This window comes from Lynx canadensis, chromosome F2, assembly GCF_007474595.2.
Source record: "Lynx canadensis isolate LIC74 chromosome F2, mLynCan4.pri.v2, whole genome shotgun sequence".
Lineage (NCBI taxonomy): Eukaryota > Metazoa > Chordata > Mammalia > Carnivora > Felidae > Lynx > Lynx canadensis.
In genome coordinates this window covers 28807434-28820528 of record NC_044320.2, presented here as the reverse complement: position 1 = coordinate 28820528, position 13095 = coordinate 28807434, and the positions used below count along the sequence as shown (strand labels likewise).

At 36.8% G+C, this 13095-nt stretch overlaps 1 protein-coding gene across 1 annotated transcript in view; it reads left to right on the top strand.

The window, feature by feature from the left end:
- The window catches only part of PKHD1L1 (PKHD1 like 1), a 165880-nt gene that overhangs the window by 88401 nt on the left and 64384 nt on the right, over positions 1-13095 (top strand). The window contains exons 49-53 of the mRNA XM_030303954.2: positions 1431-2460; positions 4000-4191; positions 8419-8570; positions 9908-10067; positions 11860-12031. Of these exons, the coding sequence (XP_030159814.1) occupies positions 1431-2460; positions 4000-4191; positions 8419-8570; positions 9908-10067; positions 11860-12031 (1706 nt within the window). The remainder of the gene's footprint in view (positions 1-1430; positions 2461-3999; positions 4192-8418; positions 8571-9907; positions 10068-11859; positions 12032-13095) is intronic.

Below are 13095 nucleotides of genomic sequence, written 5' to 3'. Positions count from 1 at the left end.
TTTGCTCTTCTTTTTGCTTGGAATGCTCCTCCAGCAAATGCTTGTATGGCTCACATTCATTTCGGTCAGGTGTCTTTCTCAAATGTCCTCCCTTAAGAGAGGCCTTTCCTTACTGTCTTTATTTGAAATAACTGCCCAAACCTGTTTTCCTTCATTTACTCATAGCTCCTGACATATATATATCTATTTTCAATCTCTCTCCCTAGAACATAAACTCAATTAGTTCAGAGATTTTGTGTTTCTGGTTTTCTACTGATTGTCCTGTAGCTGAAACTGTGCTTGACATACAGCAGGTTCTCAACTGATTGTTAATGTAACCAATTTGTGAAAAAATGAATAAATACGCAAGTTATCCCCAGGAGATTAGGAGCCCCTCTGTAACTTACTCATATTCAGTCTATATAATCAAAATTTAGCACAGTTTTTATCAGATGTTCAGTAAAAGGGAGGAGGATAGGAAGGATGAAATGATGGAAGGAAGGGAGGGAGGGAGAGAGGGTGTGTGTGAGAGAGAGAGGAATAGTAAAATCCATAAATCTATTAAATTGGAGACACCTAGACTGCAAACAACGTATTAAGGGTGGTAGAGGCAACACCTGTATCTCCCTCTTTCTAGGATATGTTACACATATGTGACATCTGAGATATGGACTAAATAAGGTCAGGGTCGATCTGTGTATTGATTATTAGTAATAGTTTTTTTATTTTTAGATGAAAAATGAAAATAAATAGATGCCCTAATATTTTTTCTAACATTATGGGATCATATTACACCCGCACACTTGCACACGCACTCCCACACACTGGTATCCTCTGTATTAAATTAATGGATTATAGACCTACCGAAAGAAAGCACAGCACAGTGGTTAATAAAAGCACCAACCTAGAATCAGACCACCTTTAATGGAGTTTAAATGGAGTTTTATGACCATGAACAAGATTCTTAGCCATCGTAAACTTCATCTGTAAAGTGAAGTTGGTGACAAATGGCTACCTTGTAGGGCTGTGGTAAAGATTGATCATGCATATAGGACACAGCACAATATCTGGCAATCGGTAAACATTCAAGAAATATTTGTTATTATTATATAAGAATCAGAGTGAAGGAGAAAAATAAGTCTTTGAAAGGTTTTATATTGCCAAACATGGAAGTTTAGTAATAGATTGAGGTGAAAAACAAGATTCAGAGATGGCTTTTGTTCATTCATTCATTTGGTAACAAGTATGGGCTGTTATATATTGAATAAAACAATGTGGATTGAAGGTCACATAACAGATTTGAAGGATAAACATGAATAATATGGCAGATATAAATGTATTGATAATAATTAATATAAAATTGGAGATTGTTATGAAACAAGAAAATATAAGCCAGGCAAATTATGCGTCTATGTGTATCACTAAATAGCTATGATTTCTGGGCTTGACAGATATTCCATGCTGGCCAGGCTTTCCGGTTGGGGCGATATCCAATTCATTGGCACCTGCTCGGAGATTTGCAATTTACATCTTATGTAAGAGGCTGTGCAATTCACCAGGCCTATAACAGAGCTGTTACTATCCATAACACACATCACCTGCTGGTTGAGTGGAATATTATATATGATATCAAGGGAGGAGCATTTTTTATAGAAGATGGTATTGAACATGGCAATATTTTGCAATATAACTTGGCAGTCTTTGTGCAACAAAGTACTAGTCTTTTGAATGATGATGTGACCCCAGCTGCATTTTGGGTAACCAACCCAAACAACACCATACGACACAATGCGGCTGCTGGAGGCACTCACTTTGGCTTTTGGTACCGAATGAACAACCATCCTGATGGGCCATCCTATGACCGAAACATTTGCCAAAAAAGAGTTCCTCTTGGAGAATTCTTTAACAACACTGTTCATTCTCAAGGCTGGTTTGGACTATGGATATTTGAAGAATATTTCCCCATGCAAACAGGATCTTGTACTTCTACAGTGCCAGTGCCTGCGATATTTAATTCACTTACTACTTGGAACTGTGAAAAAGGAGCTGAATGGGTCAATGGAGGAGCCCTTCAGTTCCATAACTTTGTGATGGTAAATAATTATGAGGCTGGAATCGAGACCAAGAGGATTCTGGCTCCTTATGTTGGGGGATGGGGTGAAACCAATGGAGCAGTGATTAAAAATGCCAAAATAGTTGGGCATCTTGATGAACTGGGAATGGGGTCTGCATTTTGCACAAGGAAAGGCCTGGTTCTCCCATTTAGTGAAGGCTTGACTGTATCTTCTGTACACTTTATGAACTTTGACCGTCCCAACTGTGCAGCTTTGGGAGTGACATCCATCACTGGAGTTTGTAATGAAAAATGTGGAGGTTGGAGTGCAAAATTTGTTGATATCCAGTATTTTCACACACCAAACAAGGCTGGCTTTCGATGGGAACATGAAGTGGTACTGATTGATGTTGATGGTTCACTTACAGGTAATGTTATATTCTCATCTGGTAATATACATTGGAAATGTTTATGTTTACACAGAGAGTTGAACTGTCAAAGCAGACTCACATGAATCACAGATCTTACCCAGCATCAAACTTTGGCAATGATTTAAGGATATAGGTCAGCACTAGGCACAGATGAGACACTCTTTTTGTGGAAGAAGCCCAAATTGTCAGGTATAGCCTTTAAAAATATCCTTTATCCTTTTTTTTTTTCTCTTGCATTTGCACTTTGGTTTGGATTAACAGCAAATTTTGAGGAATATTTATGGGAACTTTGACCACAAAGGGAAATTTTTTGCTTATTCATTTTATATTCAGTTAATTATACAGATAAGAAACTGTTTACATGATTACCCAAATTCTCTAAGCTAATCATGCCCCATCAATGTATATATTCCAGGTTTATTTACATAAGCAATGTAAGCAAACTAGAAATATCCTGCTAAAATACTGTAAAAGAAAGGAATTAGTTACAGGGCTACTGTTAACTCTTTCCTTTTTTTTAAATTTTTTAACATTTATTTATTTTTGAGAGAGAGAGACAGAGTGCGAACAGGGGAGGGGCAGAGAGAGAGGGAGACACAGAATTCGAAGCAGGCTCCAGGCTCCGAGCTGTCAGCACAGAGCAGGATGTGGGGCTCAAACTCACAAACCGTAAGATCGTGACCTGAGCCAAAGTCAGACACTTAACCGACTGAACCACCCAGGCTCCCCAGTCCTTTTCTTACCACTCTAAATTCTGAATTTGAAATTAGTTCAAAGAATATGTTAACTGTAGTACAAAATTCAACATAGAGTATGCCACATTTTCTGTAAATATTCATAATTTCTGCAGTTTAGTATCTGTACACATTTTAATGATATATTTGTCTAAATAAGATCACAAGGATTATGTGTGGGATTCTGCATAATTCTTTAAGAGATCATTGACAAGTAAATCTACAGATATTAACAATTTACTTTTGAAAGACTTTGTAAGATGGAAAAAGATTCATCTCAATATTCAAATAGACTGAGTTCTCAACTATAGTTGTTGACTTTTGACTGTTGTTCTAATTGTGGCTTTTAGAGGGAGAACATTTGGGTGATTCTCATTTATAAAAATTTGTATAACCTTTATTAGTATCTAATTCATTCAGCTTGGGTATTTAATGGTAGTTGGCAGTCCATTGGTTAAGAGTACAGGCTCTATGGTCAGACTTCCTGGGTTTGAATCCTTCTGTGTATCCTTGAGTAAGTTACTTATCCTGTTTCCCATCCTTATTTGGCTCTCATGTATTCTTCAGATCCTGTGTTTCATCTACATCTACAATAATCTCCCTAACCAAAGAATCCACTGCAAAGCTTCCATATGAGGTCCTATTCCCCCATGCCAAAAAAATAAATTACCAGGACTTTTAGATTTTGTTACTGGTACTATGGGTCACAGTAGCTATATGTTGTAGACAGTTTGGGGTTTTGTTGGTTTTTTTAGTTTTCTAACATGATACAGGAAACATTCTGTTTATGTCCATCTCCTAGGTCACAGAGGACACACTGTCATTCCATACAGCTCATTGCTGGACCCTTCCCACTGCACACAAGAAGCCGAGTGGAGCATTGGGTTCCCTGGGGCTGTCTGTGACGCCTCAGTCAGCTTCCACCGTTTGGCATTCAACAAGCCTTCTCCAGTATCTCTGCTTGAAAAGGATGTGGTTCTCTCAGACTCTTTTGGTAAGTGGAATACAATCGTTTAAACTAGTAACTTAAATATTTTTCTATTTTCATCATCATCTTTTTGAGTTGTCACTCGCTATTTGGAACATGGAAAAATTATAATATTTTTATTAGTCATTATCAGGCAGGAAACAAATAACACACCCAAAATGGGCATGTGAGGATATGGAATAAATGCATGGACCAGCATGATGTTCTGCTGCTCAAGGAACCTCCAGATAATATTACTACAGAGAGTAGGAAAGTTGACACAGTCCTTGGAGCAAGACGGTAAAAATACACTGTTGTCCCTGCTAGTGAAGGCAGAGCCTTTTGATTATATTTGTTGATTGAAATGGGTTGGAGGGGCATTTGCTAGGTAAATAGCTGTACACCAGGTGCCAGGGATTATTGATTCACCGATTTGTTTTAGTAATGATATCATACCTGGAATATCAGATGAGCTTGACATCATTACCTGACTAGGTTGAATTAATTTGCTGTCATTATTCATGATCCCTCTGGCATTTGCACCAGCCAAACAAGCAAGTTAAATGGGAATGTGCCCTTTGGTCGAGAGATGCAGGAGCCCACTGAGAACCCCCTACTTCCTCACAGGGAGAGAGTCAGGGGACTAATGAGTTCATTACACATTCCTCTCTGCCTCTCTTCTTCCTCTGCTCCCCACTGTCCAAACTCATGAAGAATAGTGGACAGTGGATCTGCAGGGGAAACAGTAAGTACGAAACAATTCTTTTATCATTTATTACGATGTTATCAGTTATTATATTTAACTTTTAAAACATTCCTACTAGAGTTTCTTCCTCCTATGAATTGAAAAGGTCATACAGCAACTCTCTGGGTAATGGTTATACCCACTATCTCAGTGGCTTAAAAACATGAACCCAGCAGCCATTCCTTTTCTTGTGATTACCAGATGTCTGGGATGGAGCAACATCACTTAAACTTTTAGAGACTGTGGTACAATAAACAATATTTTAAGCAAAGTATCTATGAATGTTTTCTTCTGATTAAAAACTGAGAAGCTAAAACAAAAAGGAACCAAAACACCAAAAGCAAATGAAGCTATTTTGTCTGATGAGATAATACATTAATATTTCCCATTATTATGTTATCAAATAGTTACTTATGATAAAAGTTTTAATCATATCTTCAAATACTTTAATGACTGAACATTAGCTTTTTATAAAACGTGGTCTAAGATAATTTTCCAGAGGACTCAGAGATGTACAAACCACCCTGAGGAAATTATTTTAAATATACAGCATAATAAAAAATATATATGCCTTTAACAATTTTTCAGTAGTAATATTTAAACATTTTGAGTCTGTAGTTTAGGGTTTGTTTTTTGTCATTGTTGGTTTTTTGGTGGTGGTGGTGGTGGTGGCGGTAGTGATGATTTTAGAAGTTTTTATTTGTGTTATTATTCATTTTTTAAAAGTTTATTTATTTTGAGACAGGAAGAGAGTGGGGGAGGGGCAGAGAGGAGAGAGAGTCTCCCAAGCAGGTTCCATGCTGTGAGCATGGAGCCCAACTTGGGCTCAAATCCACAAACAGTGAGATTATGACCTGAGCCAAAACCAAGAGCAGGACGCTTAACCGACAGAACCACCCAGGTGCCCTGTTGGTTTTTATTTTTGATTTAAGAAGTCTAATATTTCTGAATTTATGAGACTATAGCTTTCTTGTGAAGTCTCTCTGTGCCGTTTTGTCTGATCCTTTCAGGAATAAAGATTTTTATTTAATTACTAAACTGAACACCTTGGTGACAAGATCTATAAATTTATCTTTCTGTCACCCACATAGCTCAATACAAGACATTGCGATAGTGGAGACTCAGTAAGCATTGAATTACAATGGAATTAGTTGTAGTACCCAGACCAAATTACAGAGTAGAGAAAACATCATGCCAGGTATTTTCCTTTATAATGTGACATAAAAAATAAATAAATTTTCATAGTCAAGCAAATTTGACTATTTTTATTTATCTCCATTAAATCCAAATAAAATTACTTAGTACTAAGAATTAAAAACCAAAAAAAAGATCACTTGTTTTCATTTTATATATATACTAAATGAATCAAAAGTTCAACAAATATACTAGAAAAGTGGGAAATAAGATTTGATATAACTTTACATATATCTTTAGATATCTTTATCAAAGGGTCTTATACATGGTGATGTGTGTATCTTTATGTATATATGTATGAATATACATATCTTTATGAATTCATATGTAAAGTTAGACCAGATGGCAAATTAATTTTTGACACTGTTAGTGATACTATAGACCAGATGGCAAATTAATCTGAGACACTTACTTTTAATACTGTTTTTTTAAATATCAATTTCAAATTTCAGTCCAAGATGCTTAAAATCAACATGCTGAAAATGAATGCATCTGAAAAAAATTAAGAAAACAAAAATAACTATTAAAAATGATAATTAGTTTTATTTACAAAATAATCATGAAGGAAGTTCAGCTTAAAGTATAATTCCATGCATCAGAAAAACTTTGGTGGAGGTTGGTTCTGCCAAACATAGAGCAAATTCTAGAGGTTGTGGATGATTTTCATGAACTCTTATCTAAGTCAGCTATTGCTTCCTGACAGACTATCCCCAAACTTAATAGCTTAAATCTACAATCACTTGTTTTCACTCTCGTGTCTGAGGACTGGGGGTTGGGTGATCTTGGCTGTGCTCGGCTAGGATGCTTTGGGCTCTGCTCCTCCCAACAGTTGAATTCAGGTTGTTCCATGTGTGTTTATTCCAGAGCAAATGCTGAAAGGAGAGCCAGCTCCCTGGGGCAGGATCTCTGCACTGCAACCAGAGGCTCAAGATGGCAAGGCTCACTCAGCTAGCACTTTTCAAATGGTTATGAGTGTCTGGTCCCCCAACATCAATAGGCCTGAGGAATCTACGCTGCACTTAAGGAAGAGAGAGGAATAAATACTTACTGAATAAAATTGAAATCATCATAGTTCTGCTCATACATTGCAGGTCATTTGGAACTGTATGTTTTCAGGGTCTCTGCTCATGTCCTTTTTAAATGCAGTGCTAATTCACAAGCCTAAGAATTAATGAATTTGTTCCTCCTTAATATTGGAACTTTTTTGCCTCATTCTCCAAAGAAAAAGGATGAGAGTTTATTTTATAGTCTTTCTTCTAGCTTCTTCTTCCTAAATTTATAAGGGAAGAGTTTGCAAATTTAACATAAAGTTCAATCAGAGATGACAAGAGAGAGGGAAGGGAATGGAAAAAATAGAATGTAAGCAATTAATCATAGATCTCTTCTTTACATTGTAAGAATTCTTTTCAAATCTTTAGCTGAAGTTGTCAGGCACTCTCTCATGAACAAGAATTACCAAGTTAAATATTTTTTTTCTCATAACAGGTAGTTTAGGTCCCAAGTTTGTTGTTCACAAAATTTAGGGTATCATGGCCACTGTTCATGGTAAGTCTGGTGGTAACCTAGATCCTTAAGAGCTTTAATCAAATCTTACCATTAGTACTTGTTACTCAGATTTTGTTAACTCAACAAATACAGGAAATCTAATAAAGAATTATAACTTATATTGACATGCCCTACAAATGGAGCATCCTGAAGAATTAAGTTCTTAAAAGAATAGCAACACTGTACATATTTTTTTAAAATATTTATGTATTTATTTATTTTGAGAGAGAGAGAATGCACGCACAGCGCAGGCACAGAGAGAGAGGGAGAGAGAGAATCCCAAGTAGGCTCCACGCTGTCAGCACAGAGCCTGGCACAGGGCTCAATCCCACGAACCATGAGATCATGACCCGAACCAAAATCTAGAGTCAGACACTTAACCAACTGAGCCACCTAGGGACTCCTCAAAAGAATTATATTTTAGACCAATAATACTTAAAGAACTGTGTTAATATATTTAAACACTTTTGTCATAGTGGTCATAATCATCATCATGTTTGAATTTTATCTTTCCCTAAGGAATAATGATGTCATCTCAGTTCAGAATTCCAAGTGAGAAAGCATTTTGTATTTCAGTTAAGTGGAATATTAAACATTGGGGCCTTCAGTTAACAAAGACATTTAGAATATAAGTAATGAAATGCTATGTTGACTTCTTCAGAGACTTCTGTTGACTTGGCTAATATTTGACATTTGCACTTCTTGGTAAAAAGAGGAATTTTCTAGAGATAGAGATCACTATTATTTGTTTGTTTTGCATTCTGCCATAGGCACAAGCATTGTTCCCTTTCAGAAGAAACGACTGACTCATATGTCTGGATGGATGGCTCTGATTCCAAATGCAAAGCACATTAACTGGTATTTTAAAGATGTAGGTCACATAACCAACATATCCTATACATCAACATTCTATGGATTTAAGGTAAAGAGCTATAAAATTCATCTTCTAATAATTATGATTGCATATAACATGAATGCAGCATGGAAGGTGCTTGCCTCACATGCTGACCTGCACACACTTCATGACCCACCCTGAATCTAAGCAGCCAAAAAAAAGGAACCTTGTGTAGGAATCGAAGTCAACAATCTCTGCCATATTCCCATAATACTAAGCTGGTGTCCTTTTATTATCACCGTAACAATAACTAGCATTTATTGAGTGCTTATGTTCCAGGTACCAGTTAAAGGCTTTATAATTTGTATTATTAAAAAATTTTTTAATGTTTATTTATTTTTGAGAGAAGAGACAGAGCACGAGTGGGGGAGGGACAGAGAGAGAGGGAGACACAGAATCCAAGGCAGGCTCCAGGCCCTGAGCTATCAGCATAGAGCCTGACACCAGGCTCCAATCCACGAACTGCGAGATCATGACCTGAGCTGAAGGTGAACACTTAACCGACTGAGCCATCCAGGTGCTCCTATAATTTGTATTTTCATGTATCAAACACAAAAAACAACAGGCCAAGTCCTTTATGCCTACCACCTAGATCTATCTGAATCTAACATTCTGTGTATATTTACTTTTGATTTTTTTTAAAGAAATAAATATTTTTATTTTATTTTTTTAATTTTTTTTCAACATTTTTTATTTATTTTTGGGACAGAGAGAGACAGAGCATGAACGGGGGAGGGGCAGAGAGAGAGGGAGACACAGAATCGGAAACAGGCTCCAGGCTCCGAGCCATCAGCCCAGAGCCTGACGCGGGGCTCGAACTCACAGACCACGAGATCGTGACCTGGCTGAAGTCGGACGCTTAACTGACTGCGCCACCCAGGCACCCCAGAAATAAATATTTTTAGATAAAATGGAAGTCCCCTGTTTGGCTTACCCTAATCTTATTCCCCCACTTTCCACCTCTGGTGATAAACAGTATCCTGAATTGGGATTCATATTCTTCTACTTATACTACATACGTGTAGCCAAAAACAATACCTATCATTGTTTTAAATGTTTCAAAAATTATAGAAATAAAATATTCTCTAGATATGTGTGTATGTGTATACATATACAGAGAGAGAGAGAGAGAGAGAGAAAGAATTTTGTTGCTTTAGGATATAGTTAGCATTATTTCCATAAATGTGTAAATGTTACTAAACAAAATATGAATGCAAAATGACAAACTAAAACCACAACTTAAGTCTTAATATAAGCTGTATCTATATGTCATCAAAATTAATGTGTATCTCATCAAAATTAATGTATATTATGTAGGATATTACCATATAAAAGAAATCATATTTTGGGGAAAACTTTTATAGGAAGAAGACTATGTAATCATATCTCATAACTTCACTCAAAATCCTGATATGTTTAATGTTCTTGATATGAGGAATGGCTCTTCAAATCCGTTGAGTTGGAATACTAGCAAGAATGGAGACTGGCACCTTGAAGCAAACACAAGTACTCTGTATTACTTGGGTATGTGTTCATTGGGCAGAGTGATTCTTTTATCTAATGCTTTGTCTAAAGGAAGAGAAAAATAGCTTAATGAGCAAATATGCCATACAGTGTCCTGCATATAGCAGGAATCAAGAAATGTTTGCTGAGTGAAAGGATTAGAGACTGAATTTATGTTGAAAAGGGCCTTGACAAAATGAACAAATCAGGAGACTATAGATGCTGGAGAGGATATGGAGAAACAGGAACCCTCTTGCACTGTTGGTGGGAATGCAAATTGGTGCAGCCACTCTGGAAAGCAGTGTGGAGGTTCCTCAAAAAATTAAAATAGACCTACCCTATGACCCAGCAATAGGACTGCTAGGAATTTATCCAAGGGATACAGGAGTACTGATGCATAGGGGCACTTGTACCCCAATATTTATAGCAGCACTCTCAACAATAGCCAAATTATGGAAAGAGCCTAAATGTCCATCAACTGAGGAATGGATAAAAAAAAATTGTGGTTTATATACACAATGGAGTACTACGTGGCAATGAGAAAGAACGAAATATGGCCCTTTGTAGCAACATGGATGGAACTGGAGAGTGTTATGCTAAGTGAAATAAGCCATACAGAGAAAGACAGATACCATATGGTTTCACTCTTATGTGGATCCTGAGAAACTTAACAGAAACTCATGGGGGAGGGGAAGGAAAAAAAAAAAGAGAGGTTAGAGTGGAAGAGAGCCAAAGCATAAGAGACTCTTAAAAACTGAGAACAACCTGAGGGTTGATGGGGTGTGGGAGGGAGGGGAGGGTGGGTGATGGGTATTGAGGAGGGCACCTTTTGGGATGAGCACTGGGTGTTGTATGGAAACCAATCTGACAATAAACTTCATATATTGAAAAAAAGAAAAGAAAAGAAAAGAAAAGGGCCTTGAGTTGAATTAAGAACTTACATTTTATTTTTTACAAGAATTTTTTAATGATTTTATTTATTCATTTATTTATTTATTTATTTATTTATTTATTTATTTATTTATGAAAGTGAGCTGGTGGGGAGAGGGGCAGAGGGGGAGAGAGAGAGAGAGAGAGGGAGGGAGAATCTTAGGCAGACTTCATGCTCAGTGCAGAGTCTTACACAGGGCTCGATTCCACAACCCTGAGATCATGACCTGAGCTGAAATTAAGAGTTAGACGCTGAACTGGCTGAGCCACCCAGGTGTCCCAGAAATTACATTTTATGTTTGAGATAACACCAACACTGTTACACATGGCCCTGACATTTATTTCACAAAATTAGAGGAAATGAGTACAAAGGAAGCTGTCAAATATTTCGTTTCCATTTTTATTATTTTATTATTTGGGGCAATTATAAATATTTAAGAATACATTTTGAGTTCCAGAATACTTGTTTTGTCAATACAGTTTGACTGCTTCTCAATAAGACATGTGCATTTCATCAGAATTTTTCCACATGTATTGCATATGTTTGAGCTCTACCAACCTACTATCTAAAGAATATTTTCAAGTCGCCATGGTTTTGTCTACATTCAGATTCTTTAGTCATCTTATGAATTTACTGTTTTTAAAAATTGTTTTTAAATGTTTATTTATTTTTGAGAGAGAGCACAAATGGGAGGAGGAGCAGAGAGAGAGGGAGACAGATGATCTGAAGCAGGCTCCACACTGATAGCAGACAGCCTGATGTGGGACTCAAACTCATGAACCCTGAGATCAGGAACTGAGCTGAAGCCAGACACTTAACCACTAGAGCCACCCAGGTGCCCTGATCGTCATATTAATTTAAAATACTTTCCTTCACCTCCAGTGTCAGGAAGAAATGAACTTCAGCAGAGCCAGCCCATTTCTGGGACCCTGGATCCTGATGTGAAAGATGTTATTATTAATTTCCAAGCTTACTGCTGCATTCTCCAGGATTGCTTTCCTGTACATCCCCCATCAAGAAAACCAAATCCCAGGAAGCGACCAGCCACATATAAGTATACAGGCCTTTTGTTTGTTAATACCTTTGATAGCACTTGACGGTTTTCACACCTCACTCTTGGTTGAGAAAATAATGCCCTGGACCTGCACAATGCCTTGTAAGTCACCAGGCATGTCCACACTCATTACTTCACTTGGGCCTTATAACCACCCTGATGAGAAAATGGAAACGTCTCACAAAAATTATGTGTGAATGTTACTGGTAATCTCCAACTTGCAGAATGTTAGATATGGATTGCTAGGCCAACTCACTTATTATATATGTGAGAAAGCGGGCGCCAACGACCTTTAGTGAATTATGCGACATCACAAAACTTTTGATGACACTTTCAGAATAGCACCAGAAACTAAGTCTCCTCATTAATCCAATGCTTTCTTAGCAGGTCATGTCTTCTTTGTCTAGAATAACTGTCATGGCCAAATCTTGTAATACAACTTATTTTAGTTCAAATGTTTGATTCCCTAATGTGTGTTAATTCTCCTAGTTAAAAATGATTTTTCTATCTTTGAAACTTACATAGACCTTTACCTTTATGTCTTATGTGAAATGTCATCTCTACCTTGTATTATAGCAATTACCATACATCATGGAACTAGTATGTGATGACTGTACTAGCCTTTAAGACCCTTAAAGGTATGATCCTGATTTTATGTTATTTTTGTCCTTTATGGACAAGTAATCATAAAAATAATGTTAGTGATGATAAAAGCTAACATTTAGTGGGCACTTAAGAGCCTACTACTATGCATCAAGTAAGCCTCAATATTTCTTATTAGGTGAATTACATTTCAAAATACATACTACAGTAGCTACTATACAAAAAGAATAATTGAATTTGTTTATATATTAACCCAATCATTAAAAAAAATGTGCTGAGCACCTGCTATGCCCCAGACACTGTGCTGAGCATTGGGGAGTCCATTGTAAACAACAAAGATGTGGTCCCTGCCCTCATTGCACTCACATTCTATCCAAAGAGATAGATGCCAACAAAAGAAAGCAAAGAAACAAAAAAGTAAAGAGAAAATAAAGCACATGAGTGTAAGTTGTAATAAAGGT